The sequence below is a fragment of the Paramormyrops kingsleyae genome, chromosome 18 (genome assembly GCF_048594095.1).
Source record: "Paramormyrops kingsleyae isolate MSU_618 chromosome 18, PKINGS_0.4, whole genome shotgun sequence".
NCBI classification, from domain to species: domain Eukaryota; kingdom Metazoa; phylum Chordata; class Actinopteri; order Osteoglossiformes; family Mormyridae; genus Paramormyrops; species Paramormyrops kingsleyae.
Genome location: NC_132814.1, coordinates 23,394,550 through 23,410,328, shown reverse-complemented (window position 1 = coordinate 23,410,328; position 15,779 = coordinate 23,394,550). Strand labels below are relative to the sequence as shown.

The 15,779-nt window shown below is 44.0% G+C and overlaps 1 protein-coding gene across 1 annotated transcript; it reads right to left on the bottom strand.

The window, feature by feature from the left end:
• eda2r (ectodysplasin A2 receptor) lies at positions 1-15,779 on the bottom strand. The gene is made up of 9 exons (XM_023834033.2): positions 15,615-15,779; positions 14,980-15,079; positions 13,779-13,957; positions 13,531-13,619; positions 13,188-13,352; positions 12,993-13,088; positions 11,106-11,582; positions 2,214-2,262; positions 1-1,313 (listed from the first exon to the last, which is right to left on the bottom strand). Exons 2-8 carry the CDS (start codon positions 15,061-15,063, stop codon positions 2,255-2,257), a joined length of 1,098 nt encoding a protein of 365 aa, XP_023689801.2. The 5' UTR covers positions 15,064-15,079; positions 15,615-15,779; the 3' UTR covers positions 1-1,313; positions 2,214-2,254.

Sequence of the window (15,779 nt, the reverse complement as noted above, 5' to 3'; positions counted from 1 at the left end):
GTAAGCTTTATAAAAAAAATAATGACTGATCACCTGTATGAAAATATAATGCATTCATACAACAAACAACAAATACAACAAGAAGGTATACAAATGTTTGAAAATACAAGTATAAACAGGACAGTAGAGTCATCACAATGGGGGGAACAGGATCTATGGCAATAACGATTGACAACTCCTGAAAATGCACCTACTGATGAGTGACAATAAACAAATAAATCCAGCCAGGCTGAGGTGGCACAGGAGACCTAAATAAAACTGGGAAGCAGAAGATTTTTCATAAATACTTTTTTTTTGTTTTGTTTTAAACCTACTTTTCTGCCTGTTTGGCTTTAGATATCATCATTCCCTTCAGACATATGACACATGGCAGATGTAAAAACTGCATATGCAGCCTCCTTCCAGCCTTACTGTCCTTGTGTTCACATATTATAATCATTAAGCTGCATGGAAAAAGAAAAAGAGTAAAACTACCGTAATAGCTGATTAAGTGATAAAAGCATTACAAATGTAAACATTATGGGCAATTGTTTTGAAGACAATGTTTACTGACCAAAGGATTTTAGACTATTATCGTAAGCCAGTTTTCTGAACTGAAAAAAACTGAAAAATGAACAGAGAAAAAGTGATTTTCAAAGTTATTTTCAGTACAAGTAGTGCACAGAACGCAGACAGTGTACACTGAAGATGCCTCACAACATGATCAACATGATCAATTGGACATATGGATTTATCATTTTATTACATAAAACAAGCAAATCTGCATTAATCATTGTCACTGCAGCAATTCACACAATATGATTTCCGCCTGAATGATGTTGGCACCCAACAAAACAGACCAGGACTTAAAGTCTAGTGTATCTTCACAAGCTGGTCCATTGCAGGCTTTCTCCACTATGTTCTAGAAATTTAGCTTATATATATATAAAAAGGTAAACATTTCAAATCAGGTGACTTGATGCTACATCTGCTTCTTTAATTCCTGCGTAATAATGGCCTTCATGTCACACCAGAGCCCCCCAGGCAGTGTTGGTTTTCACAGTGTTGACACATCGTACGTCAGCTGTCTCTGCGTTGCAGATTCACAGAGTATAAGGGGGGGGTGTCAAACCTTTGCAGGTTGTAGCAGGTGTTGATGAGGTCAGGCACCATATGCAGGGCAAAGGAGCAGAAATATTAAAACACATGACAGAAACCCTCTCAAATGATGCAGTACTTCCAGGAGATCCGAAGCCACAGGCTGGTAATTCTTCTCTCTAGGCAGTTAATTGTCTTCTACAAGGCCAAAGACTCTTTGTTTCCCAAGTTGACAACTGAAGAAAAAAAGCATGTTTAATTATTGTGCTGTAAAATCATCACAGCCCCCGATATATTCTATTAATACAGAAATTACTGTATTTACGGTAAGACATTCTGACCTTCTGTCAATAATGTTGCATGTACGGTATATCAGTTGTTAACAAAGTTAATAGTAGTCAATGAAAGTGATCAAATATATTTGCTGTAAATTTCTCAAAAAACCAAAAAGATAGCTTAAGTAAAGTTGATGGGAAACGTCTCTTTGTATTTCAGATTCTGTTCAATGCTGTTGTAGACATAACCAGAGTGGGGGTGGCCTGCTGGTGCAGTGGTCAGCACTGTGGTCTCACACCTGTGGGACCTGGGTCTCCGTCATGGTTCCGTGTGTACAGTTTGCATGTTCCCCCCGTGTCATTGTGGGGTTTCCTCTGGGTTCTCCAGTTTTCCCCCACAGTCCAAAAACATACTAAGGTGAATTGGCTTTACCTAATTACCTGTAGATGTGTGTGTGTTCTGTGATGGATTGGTACTCTCATCTATAATGTACTATAGATACCTTCATAATGCATTAGAATAGTTATTATAAGAATTAAGGATACTTTGTACTGTATTATGAAGGTATCTATAGTGCATTATGAATGACAGCTTGGTAATGCATAATGAACATGGCTATAATGTGTTGTGCCTTTCATAAGTATTTATAGCTATGTTTATAATGCTTTGTGAATGTATTATAATGTCATGAATATGTTCATAGATTCCTATAGACCTGACATTCATAGAAAGTGTTACCACAGTTTCTAGTTTTAGTTAAAAATAAGAGAATATGTAACTTCTGAAAGTTCTCCAAAATAACATGCTACATTATTAAATGACATGTCATCATTGAAAGATCAAAATATTAAATATTTTACCTTGCATTTTTACACAGTTCTTCATAGTTATGGTCAGTACGTCAGATGCCTATGAAGAAAGACATTTTCAGAATTAAAATACATATTTCACATGCAATTATACCACACAGGCAGAGAAATTATAAATGTTCACTAAATGAGTAATGTTGACTTACAGCTATTGTGAGCTGACTGGCTTATAGAATATTCTGTTACACCTTGCCTTTCAACAGGTAAAACAGCAGATGGTATTATGTGGTTGACAGATTTTAAGCCTAAACCAATGTGACGCATGAAATTCTAGACCTTCAGGAAGTAATAAGGACATTTATATTTATGATAAATTCAATTTTACTGACTTCAAATTTTACATCCATATTAATTATCATTTTCCAATGAACATGAACTAATGCAAAAGTATGATAAACTTTTTGTTATATCCAATCACTGCTACTACTATTTTTACACTGAAATATGATACTGGTTATATTATGTAACTCTTTAAGTACAATTATACAGTACTGTACAAAATCTTAGGCAGTCAAAGGAAATATTTAAAGCTATTTGTCTGGGTAGTAAGTGCACTTTTGCTCAGAATAAAAAAAAACACAATTTAGCATTAGAACACATGCAAATTAAGAAAGAACTAGAAAGAATTTCTTCTGTTCTCCAAAAAGTTACTGATATCGGGTTGGATGGCTAGATGAACACGGCTTCAGTTCCCAAACCTTCTCCTCAGGGGAACCTCAGCCAGTCCGTGTGTTTATTACATTTTGCCATCAGCTCACTTAAATAAATTATTTAATTAGTTTATCATTTTTTTAAATTGATTATCTATGCAAAGTGTGCTAGTGGTCGGGTCAAAAAATCCATTGGTGTATTGGATGGTTGCTGAAAATTCGAACATGAATATCATTTAAACATCATTTTCTTTGGCTGCCTAAGACTTCTGCACAGTATTGTATGTTAAATATTCTGGAAATAATAAATATACAGAGATTGCCTTCTTGCTATCTCCCCTGCTGCCAGTGATGTCACCCTTGCCTGTGACGTATCTCCTGCCTGCCCGACTGCCAGTGATGTCGCCCTTGCCTGTGACGTCTCTCCTGCCTGCCCGACTGCCAGTGACGTCGCCCTTGCCTGTGACGTCTCTCCTGCCTGCCCGACTGCCAGTGATGTCACCCTTGCCTGTGACGTATCTCCTGCCTGCCCGACTGCCAGTGATGTCACCTTTGCCTGTGACGTCTCTCCTGCCTGCCCGACTGCCAGTGACGTCGCCCTTGCCTGTGACGTCTCTCCTGCCTGCCCGACTGCCAGTGATGTCCCCCTTGCCTGTGACGTCTCTCCTGCCTGCCCGACTGCCAGTGATGTCACCCTTGCCTGTGACGTCTCTCCTGCCTGCCTGACTGCCAGTGATGTCACCTTTGCCTGTGACGTCTCTCCAGCCTGCCTGACTGCCAGTGATGTCACCTTTGCCTGTGACGTCTCTCCTGCCTGCTCGACTGCCAGTGACGTCGCCCTTGCCTGTGACGTCTCTCCTGCCTGCCTGACTGCCAGTGATGTCACCTTTGCCTGTGACATCTCTCCTGCCTGCCCGACTGCCAGTGACGTCGCCCTTGCCTGTGACGTTTCTCCTGCCTGCCCGACTGCCAGTGACGTCGCCCTTGCCTGTGACGTCTCTCCTGCCTGCCCGACTGCCAGTGACGTCGCCCTTGCCTGTGACGTCTCTCCTGCCTGCCCGACTGGCAGTGATGTCCCCCTTGCCTGTGACGTCTCTCCTGCCTGCCCGACTGCCAGTGACGTCGCCCTTGCCTGTGACGTCTCTCCTGCCTGCCCGACTGCCAGTGACGTCGCCCTTGCCTGTGACGTCTCTCCTGCCTGCCCGACTGCCAGTGATGTCACCCTTGCCTGTGACGTATCTCCTGCCTGCCCGACTGCCAGTGACGTCACCTTTGCCTGTGACGTCTCTCCTGCCTGCCCGACTGCCAGTGATGTCCCCCTTGCCTGTGACGTCTCTCCTGCCTGCCCGACTGCCAGTGATGTCCCCCTTGCCTGTGACGTCTCTCCTGCCTGCCCGACTGCCAGTGATGTCGCCCTTGCCTGTGACGTCTCTCCTGCCTGCCCGACTGCCAGTGATGTCACTTTTGCCTGTGACGTCTCTCCAGCCTGCCTGACTGCCAGTGATGTCACCTTTGCCTGTGACATTTCTTCTGCCTGCCTGACTGCCAGTGATGTCACTTTTGCCTGTGACGTTTCTTCTGCCTGCCCGACTGCCAGTGATGTCACCCTTGCCTGTGACGTCTCTCCTGCCTGCCCAACTGCCAGTGATGTCACTTTTGCCTGTGACGTCTCTCCAGCCTGCCTGACTGCCAGTGATGTCACCTTTGCCTGTGACGTCTCTCCAGCCTGCCTGACTGCCAGTGATGTCACCTTTGCCTGTGACGTCTCTCCTGCCTGCCCGACTGCCAGTGATGTCACCCTTGCCTGTGACGTCTCTCCTGCCTGCCCGACTGCCAGTGATGTCGCCCTTGCCTGTGACATCTCTCCAGCCTGCCTGACTGCCAGTGATGTCACCTTTGCCTGTGACATTTCTTCTGCCTGCCTGACTGCCAGTGATGTCACTTTTGCCTGTGACGTTTCTTCTGCCTGCCCGACTGCCAGTGATGTCACCCTTGCCTGTGACGTCTCTCCTGCCTGCCTGACTGCCAGTGATGTCACCTTTGCCTGTGACGTCTCTCCTGCCTGCCCGACTGCCAGTGATGTCCCCCTTGCCTGTGACGTCTCTCCTGCCTGCCCGACTGCCAGTGATGTCCCCCTTGCCTGTGACGTCTCTCCTGCCTGCCCGACTGCCAGTGATGTCCCCCTTGCCTGTGACGTCTCTCCTGCCTGCCCGACTGCCAGTGATGTCGCCCTTGCCTGTGACGTCTCTCCTGCCTGCCCGACTGCCAGTGATGTCGCCCTTGCCTGTGACGTCTCTCCTGCCTGCCCGACTGCCAGTGATGTAGCCCTTGCCTGTGACGTCTCTCCTGCCTGTACTGTACCACACCACTGCTCATCCTGACGTTGGAATGCGCACCATCATCTCCCTGCTCAGAAATGAGCATGATTAGGGATAATGTAAAGTGCTTTGAAACAATATTGTGAAAATGTGGAATACAAATAGAATTGAATTGAACTGAAATTGTTTCTTCATGTGTGATGTCCAAGTAACTGCTAAAATAAAGGAAACAGCACATTGTCTAAGGTATTGGGTCACCAAAAGATGCTTCAATTACACATTACACAACTTGTAACGGTAGTGGAGAATGTTCCTCCATACCTTCCAACAAACTGTTCCTGGTACAGTTCTTTTGGTGTCTGCCACACAGGCACAGATTACTGGGATTACACTGAAGATTACTGGGATTACACTGCAGATTACTGGGATTACACTGAAGATTACTGGGATTACACAAATTTTTTTCTACTGTTCAGTTGACCAATGAAGTTCAAAATAGACACGGTGAACATGTTTGCTTAGTTCTGTATAGTCTGTATCTTTTCCTAACACTTCTAAGCTGTTACAGACTCTAAGCCACTGTTCCTTTTGAGCTCGTTTAATGTTCTACTCGTTTAATGTTCTGCAAAATGAACCTCAGCAAACATTCTGATATAACTTAAATTTAAATATGAAATGAGAGCACATGGGTGTCCTGGGATGGGGTTATTCCACCTGAACACTATTACCAATTCTTTAAGTTTGTGTTCAGTTTTACTACATTCCCAAACCTTAACACCTTAGCTTTCACCCCTTGGCAGCTTTTCCCAAAGTTTCTTGTTTTCCTGTGTTTCCTTTGGCTGAAACAGTCATTTTCATTCCTCCCAACCATTTTGTTAAGCCTCTCACCACTGGGAGCATAATAAAGTCCTCATTCCGTCCTCACAGCCGTGCCTCTGTGGCTCTGCTTGTCTTCCTGCTCGGCGACAGCCTTTCACCAAAATACCAGACAACCGAGGCACCCCAGCATTTTTATGTACGTCTCATACATGATGCATCTTTTTCCCTTAAACAACTTAGTAACTGCACCTGATGCAATTTATCCCTCATTACTTATATATCTCTAATTCTGGCAGTCACCTCTATTACATCTAACAAAGAATATATTTCACCAGTACATGGTCCTATATCAAAAAATCATTACACCAGAAAACAAGACTCGCATTAGTTCTTCCATATATCTGCTCATCCTGGTCAGATTTTCAAGGGGCCTGGAGCCCATCTCAGACAAGACAGGACACAAGGCTGGGGTATATCCTGGATGGCAGCTTTGTCCATTACAAGGCACATATACCTTCAATCACCACAGGAAATTCTGAGATGCAAAAGAGCCAGAGTGCTAGTTTTAGACTGTGAGGGAGCCGGTGCAGCACATGGAGAACATGGGTGCAGCACATGGAGAACAGAAACATGAAAGACTAAAAGAACAGTGATACCCACCATGCAACCACAACCGACCTTTTAAATATGAATTTGTTACAGGTATTTGCATATTGGCTTAATGTAATTCAGAAACTACATTATATTTGCGGAGTGTCTATTTGCACCAGAGTCAAAACAGTTACAAGGCATCTAATTGGCTATTTACACCCAGCTTCCTCACTCCCTGTCCTCTTGCTGCATGGATGCATGTAATTTCAACGGCTGATGGAGCCAAAGTGGGATACAAATCTAAAAATTATACTACTAACACTACTACTACTACTACTACTATTATTATTATTAATAATAATAATTACTACTACTACGACTAATAGTAAGAATAATAATAATATGGTATTGTTGGCATTAATGGCATCTGCCTGCTATATACACCCGGGTGCAAATAGCCACATTGGGAATCCACCCCAGGTGCAAATAGCCACATTGGGAATCCATCCCAGGTGCAAATAGCCACATTGGGAATCCACCCCAGGTGCAAATAGCCACATTGGGAATCCATCCCAGGTGCAAATAGCCACATTGGGAATCCATCCCAGGTGCAAATAGCCACATTGGGAATCCATCCCAGGTGCAAATAGCCACATTGGGAATCCATCCCAGGTGCAAATAGCCACATTGGGAATCCACCCCAGGTGCAAATAGCCACATTGGGAATCCACCCCAGGTGCAAATAGCCACATTGGGAATCCATCCCAGGTGCAAATAGCCACATTGGGAATCCACCCCAGGTGCAAATAGCCACATTGGGAATCCACCCCAGGTGCAAATAGCCACATTGGGAATCCACCCCAGGTGCAAATAGCCACATTGGGAATCCATCCCAGGTGCAAATAGCCACATTGGGAATCCACCCCAGGTGCAAATAGCCACATTGGGAATCCACCCCAGGTGCAAATAGCCACATTGGGAATCCACCCCAGGTGCAAATAGCCACATTGGGAATCCATCCCAGGTGCAAATAGCCACATTGGGAATCCATCCCAGGTGCAAATAGCCACATTGGGAATCCATCCCAGGTGCAAATAGCCACATTGGGAATCCACCCCAGGTGCAAATAGCCACATTGGGAATCCATCCCAGGTGCAAATAGCCACATTGGGAATCCATCCCAGGTGCAAATAGCCACATTGGGAATCCATCCCAGGTGCAAATAGCCACATTGGGAATCCATCCCAGGTGCAAATAGCCACATTGGGAATCCACCCCAGGTGCAAATAGCCACATTGGGAATCCACCCCAGGTGCAAATAGCCACATTGGGAATCCACCCCAGGTGCAAATAGCCACATTGGGAATCCATCCCAGGTGCAAATAGCCACATTGGGAATCCACCCCAGGTGCAAATAGCCACATTGGGAATCCACCCCAGGTGCAAATAGCCACATTGGGAATCCACCCCAGGTGCAAATAGCCACATTGGGAATCCATCCCAGGTGCAAATAGCCACATTGGGAATCCATCCCAGGTGCAAATAGCCACATTGGGAATCCATCCCAGGTGCAAATAGCCACATTGGGAATCCACCCCAGGTGCAAATAGCCACATTGGGAATCCATCCCAGGTGCAAATAGCCACATTGGGAATCCATCCCAGGTGCAAATAGCCACATTGGGAATCCATCCCAGGTGCAAATAGCCACATTGGGAATCCACCCCAGGTGCAAATAGCCACATTGGGAATCCATCCCAGGTGCAAATAGCCACATTGGGAATCCACCCCAGGTGCAAATAGCCACATTGGGAATCCACCCCAGGTGCAAACAGCCACATTGGGAATCCACCCCAGGTGCAAACAGCCACATTGGGAATCCATCCCAGGTGCAAATAGCCACATTGGGAATCCACCCCAGGTGCAAATAGCCACATTGGGAATCCACCCCAGGTGCAAATAGCCACATTGGGAATCCACCCCAGGTGCAAACAGCCACATTGGGAATCCACCCCAGGTGCAAACAGCCACATTGGGAATCCACCCCAGGTGCAAACAGCCACATTGGGAATCCATCCCAGGTGCAAATAGCCACATTGGGAATCCACCCCAGGTGCAAATAGCCACATTGGGAATCCACCCCAGGTGCAAATAGCCACATTGGGAATCCACCCCAGGTGCAAACAGCCACATTGGGAATCCACCCCAGGTGCAAACAGCCACATTGGGAATCCATCCCAGGTGCAAATAGCCACATTGGGAATCCACCCCAGGTGCAAATAGCCACATTGGGAATCCACCCCAGGTGCAAATAGCCACATTGGGAATCCATCCCAGGTGCAAATAGCCACATTGGGAATCCACCCCAGGTGCAAATAGCCACATTGGGAATCCACCCCAGGTGCAAATAGCCACATTGGGAATCCACCCCAGGTGCAAATAGCCACATTGGGAATCCATCCCAGGTGCAAATAGCCACATTGGGAATCCATCCCAGGTGCAAATAGCCACATTGGGAATCCACCCCAGGTGCAAATAGCCACATTGGGAATCCACCCCAGGTGCAAATAGCCACATTGGGAATCCATCCCAGGTGCAAATAGCCACATTGGGAATCCATCCCAGGTGCAAATAGCCACATTGGGAATCCATCCCAGGTGCAAATAGCCACATTGGGAATCCATCCCAGGTGCAAATAGCCACATTGGGAATCCACCCCAGGTGCAAATAGCCACATTGGGAATCCACCCCAGGTGCAAATAGCCACATTGGGAATCCACCCCAGGTGCAAATAGCCACATTGGGAATCCATCCCAGGTGCAAATAGCCACATTGGGAATCCACCCCAGGTGCAAATAGCCACATTGGGAATCCACCCCAGGTGCAAATAGCCACATTGGGAATCCACCCCAGGTGCAAATAGCCACATTGGGAATCCATCCCAGGTGCAAATAGCCACATTGGGAATCCACCCCAGGTGCAAATAGCCACATTGGGAATCCACCCCAGGTGCAAATAGCCACATTGGGAATCCACCCCAGGTGCAAATAGCCACATTGGGAATCCATCCCAGGTGCAAATAGCCACATTGGGAATCCACCCCAGGTGCAAATAGCCACATTGGGAATCCATCCCAGGTGCAAATAGCCACATTGGGAATCCACCCCAGGTGCAAATAGCCACATTGGGAATCCATCCCAGGTGCAAATAGCCACATTGGGAATCCACCCCAGGTGCAAATAGCCACATTGGGAATCCACCCCAGGTGCAAATAGCCACATTGGGAATCCATCCCAGGTGCAAATAGCCACATTGGGAATCCACCCCAGGTGCAAATAGCCACATTGGGAATCCACCCCAGGTGCAAATAGCCACATTGGGAATCCACCCCAGGTGCAAATAGCCACATTGGGAATCCATCCCAGGTGCAAATAGCCACATTGGGAATCCACCCCAGGTGCAAATAGCCACATTGGGAATCCATCCCAGGTGCAAATAGCCACATTGGGAATCCACCCCAGGTGCAAATAGCCACATTGGGAATCCACCCCAGGTGCAAATAGCCACATTGGGAATCCATCCCAGGTGCAAATAGCCACATTGGGAATCCACCCCAGGTGCAAATAGCCACATTGGGAATCCACCCCAGGTGCAAATAGCCACATTGGGAATCCACCCCAGGTGCAAATAGCCACATTGGGAATCCATCCCAGGTGCAAATAGCCACATTGGGAATCCACCCCAGGTGCAAATAGCCACATTGGGAATCCATCCCAGGTGCAAATAGCCACATTGGGAATCCACCCCAGGTGCAAATAGCCACATTGGGAATCCACCCCAGGTGCAAATAGCCACATTGGGAATCCATCCCAGGTGCAAATAGCCACATTGGGAATCCACCCCAGGTGCAAATAGCCACATTGGGAATCCACCCCAGGTGCAAATAGCCACATTGGGAATCCATCCCAGGTGCAAATAGCCACATTGGGAATCCACCCCAGGTGCAAATAGCCACATTGGGAATCCACCCCAGGTGCAAATAGCCACATTGGGAATCCACCCCAGGTGCAAATAGCCACATTGGGAATCCATCCCAGGTGCAAATAGCCACATTGGGAATCCACCCCAGGTGCAAATAGCCACATTGGGAATCCATCCCAGGTGCAAATAGCCACATTGGGAATCCACCCCAGGTGCAAATAGCCACATTGGGAATCCACCCCAGGTGCAAATAGCCACATTGGGAATCCATCCCAGGTGCAAATAGCCACATTGGGAATCCACCCCAGGTGCAAATAGCCACATTGGGAATCCATCCCAGGTGCAAATAGCCACATTGGGAATCCACCCCAGGTGCAAATAGCATCGTTGGCTACTGACACCTGGGTGACAATAGCATCTGTCTCATATTTTTCATTTTTATTCATTTTATCTTGTTCAATATGAAATAGAACAGAAAAACAACACAGCTAAGCCTCCCAAACGGGAGCCTTATTCCCACATTACCACGTCTGAAACTGCCGCTGCTGAATTGCTGATTGGTGTTCGGGCCGCTCTTCAGCTGTAGCTGGGAAACATCTTCAGAGTCACCCTCTGTAAATCCCGTCCGCGTGCTCATCTCCACGTGTGTGAGACTCCTATCGGGGACAATGTCGCTCCGGAAATCCAATTCTGTGCATTCGATTGGGGCATGCCAGTAACCCCCCTGCTGATCAGATGCACAGTACTTGTTATCGGTCTTCAACAGTGAGGGACATTCTCCTGTAAAACAGTCTCTGCTGTCGGAGGAGTCACAGGACCCGTGACTGACAGACTGTGCTGAGCACTGGCTGCAGCTGGAGTTTCTCATCAGAGGCTGAAAGTCCAGTGAACGGCTGCGGCTTGAGGTTTCACTGTTTTCCAGAACACCTCTGGTGTGCAGAATGGACTTTAGGGCAACAGGAATATCCACAGTAGCAGAATCCTCCGAAACTGGTAGGAAGCCTATAAATAAATGTAAAATAATATTAAAATATTAAAGGGAGAATAAAACCAAAAGTATTTTATTCATTATTACAAATATTCTTGTATCATTAAAGGTGATGATACACAGGGCAACTCATCTGGATCTGGATTAAGTTGCATCTGGATGAAGTTGCCCACTGCTGATCAAAGTTTTTCAAATAGAAATTTGATGCCCAATATTAATGGAAAGTGCCTGAGCAGCACTGGTCAGCAACATTGCCCGGAAACAATGATCAAAAAGTTGCCCTTTGTATCGTCACCCTTAGCGACTGTATTGCTGGAATTAAGTGTGGTCTTTGTATTCCAGAAGACATTGGAAGACTAACAGAGTTTACAGCGGATTCAATTTTAAACAACATTACTATATTATGGAATTTAAATATGAATAAATAGGGCTGGGTGATATAGACTAAAAAGCACATCTGTATTTTTAGACAAAATAGTGACTCACGATATATATCAATATTTTCTATGAAGTGGGCTAAATGTACAGTTGTAAGTCAAAGCCACATGTGAGACGTCACAAACAGTTTTTTTTTTAAAGAAAGGTTAAAATTAAATGCAAATACGGGTTTCTTTGTCTGTTGGCAAAACTACCCAGTACAGAAATGTATTTATTCCAAAAAGAAGTTTCAAAAAGACAATAAGTTATGCCTACATTAGTATATAGTATAGCAACTATTACATAGAAGTGTCACATTCCATTATGATCACCATAGACTCCATTTCCTTCTCAGTTTATGACATTGCTGTCAAAACATTTTGTTTCATGAACAAAAAAAAACTAAATCTAAAACCTTTTCACAAATGGCTTTACAAACAGAAGCCTGACAGCTATTCAAAGTGCACCTAAAAACTGAAAAGATCCTTATTTGAATTTATTAGCCTTCAGTAAAATAACAAATTGCAATATCCTCTGAGCTTTCAGTCAATGTTATATCATTTTGTAAGTAACAATATTTCTTCATACTGTATATTCCCTCCAGAAGCTTCCCCAAGAGATGCTATCTCAATGTTTTGATTTCAACTGTTAATTCTGGGATTCTGTGCAACATCAGGACTGAAGCTTTACAAGCAGGAATTAATACAATACGTCTCCATTAAAAATGGTTGCTCATCTCTTCTCCCATTTGGGTATCAAAATACCACATGGCTCAATGCAGTCAAGATAGTAATAACAAGCTGTGATTTAAAAAATTATTGTTAACGCATTAATTTTGACTGTTTTAATTTTAATGCACAATGAAAGTGGATTTACATCGATGTAACTGGTATTGTATCATTCTATACTTCGGTTGAAAATATCCTGTAAATATGCCCTATGAACATTTTTCAGATTTAGGAGGAATTCCCATTATGAGTGTACTAAGAAATTGTCACGTAACCCACCTGATAACTGCACATCTTTCTCCACGTTCAGGACCAAAGCTTCCCCATTGCTGATAATTGCTGAATCCTCACTGTGATGTTGTGGTTCTCTGCATACTTTATGAGAGAGCAACGATCGTTCTGTAATGCATTCCTTTGTCTACCAGTCCCAGCCATGTACGAAATATAGGAAAGATGGTAATAATAAAGCCATACCTTTAAACATCTTCTTAAGTAAGGCGTGCCAGATGCATACCAACAAAAGTAATGACAAAACTATTGCCATGGTAACTACCGTCCCACACATGGCAATGGCCGCCACATCACGCTGAGGTGAGGTCTCCGCATTGCCATTTATGTCTGTATCAACTACTTTGTTTCCTGTAAAACAATACAATTGGTATTTATACTTCCGATCATTTAAAATATGTATTTTTGAGCAACTACTGGCTTAACCACCTAGCAGGTCTGTCACTGCATCATTTAATGATCGTAACACACAAAGAGATCATTCAGAATTTGCCAAATGAAGTTAACAAACAGTGATCGGGAAACTTACGAGTACACCGACTTTCAGTGCCAGATGTGGCGCCACAAGGCATGCATTCCAAGTCCTGCAGTCCATCTATTCGTGTCTTACTATAAAATCTAGATTAAAGTACAAAGAAAACAAGCACATGTCTGCACAGTAATCTATAGATCTAAAGTATAAAATCATTATAAAAAGCATCCAAAACACATTTAAAGCGTTTATCATGTATACAAACACAATGTATCATAACATATTTGAGACAATTATTTACGCACCCTGGTAAACAGTTTCCACAAACTGTGTTTCTTCTGGCAGTACAAGGGAGAATCTGCTGTCTGTTGAGTTGCTTGCATGACAAACAGATTTTGCAGTTGTGATGACCCCAGTCCTCTTTGTAAGACCGGACACCACAGTGGATGCAGTGGGCATTTCCCCCACTCCCATAACCACACTCCTGACAAATAAAAGCAGTATAAATTTCCTTCATATATCATTAACAAAAGATTTTAAACAAAATATTTCACCTTGCAAAACAGAACAACAAAAACAGTAGGGGACCCCGGGTATGGCTGTAACATGGGGAGAGTTGTAACACCACCAATTCCACCAATCAGGAATAGGATGAGAGTCATGTGATCATTTAAGTGTTTACATACTGCCTCCTTAAACCCACATGATGAATATCAAGGCTGGAAATAGGTACATGCAGATTTTATAAACAAAAAACAGAATTTGAGGTAAGAAAGTAATTTTTTTGACCAAGACTATATTTTGTTTAGTATTTATACTATTGCAGATAAAATCATATGACTTAAATAAGATTAAATTGTAGTTTCTCAGGTGAACTGTGATGTATTTTTCCCCTGCTAATTTCAAACCACTATCCTACTACAGCTAGTTGAACAATAGCTAAGAGGGGTGGGCTGAGTTGTAATACATCTTTAAAAAGTGTTACAACCATCCCCTTACATACAACTGAGGACACTTTCTTGATTTTAGTAATTGTACAGAATGTCTAGACAGTGGAAAAGAAAGACTGAAAGAGGTGTGTCTGCCAGTGTTTTAAAAAAAGCATCTGATGAGGTCACAAGGAAGGGCCAGTCAGCCAGGTCAGCTGCGAAGGCGCGTGGGATCTGCTATGTAACACTGAGCAGATACTGCAAATCACTGCAGAAACCGAGTAATTTTGACAAGTCCCGTCCCCCCCACAAAAAAACAAAACATAATAGTTAATAGCACATGTTCCAACTGTTGGTTTGTGATTTGGAAAAGCTACTGTATAGAAAATGTCAAAATGATCGATGCAAACTGTTTTGTAGTGAGAAAACAATTATTGTTTATAGCAGTGCTTCTGAAAATATCTATCTTACTTATTAAGTATGACTTGTTAACAAATATTTTCATCAAAACAATTCTGTTGCAAAAAATTTTTTCAAAACAAAGGCGTCCCATGTATATTTTTTCATAAATACTCACTTCAGACAGCTCGAGCCCCGGTCCACACTGATGGCACGTGCGGCATTCACCGTTGTAGAAATACTGGTTTTCTAAGCAATGCATGGCAGTAAACAAATACCTGAAGAAAACAAACATGTGTGGAGCTTAAAATGATGTGTACTGTATTACCCGATATAAAGTGTTTAGGGTCAAATTTAGCACATTTTAACTAGCATCAAGATAAATGTGAAATATAAATAAATTCATTCCACACATATTTGGATATAGTTTTATATGCACAGTTTTATAATCTGTGCCGCACAAAATGATTTGACTCAGAAGGGACAAACGGGACAATATTTAGACAGAACAATATAGCCTAGAGAAAAATATCTTTTTTTATAATAAAACACTTCAATAACTAAATACTACATTATCTTGCATTACGATACAATCGCTAATAATCTAAAAATGAAGTACAACTATATTTAACTGCCAATTTTGCTTTATTGAACACCAGTACGATTACATACGACTTTACGCTTGTTAGAAATCTGAACGGTACACGGCAATGCAATTTCGCTACAACGCCACGTAAGTACATACTAGTAATTTCCTGTCACTCTACCGTAGACTGGCACCATAACGTTCTGAAACGATGCAAAGTATTGTACCTTTGTCCATAAAATGTCGGTAAACTTGCAAAATTACACTCTCCTGTTTACTGAAGACGCGCCGTAGTGAGATCCGTGCAGCGGCCGTTTCTCTGCAACCTCCCGCACATGTCCTGACATGCCTCCTCTTTCAATACGCGGCTTGAGCGCATCTCAATAACACAA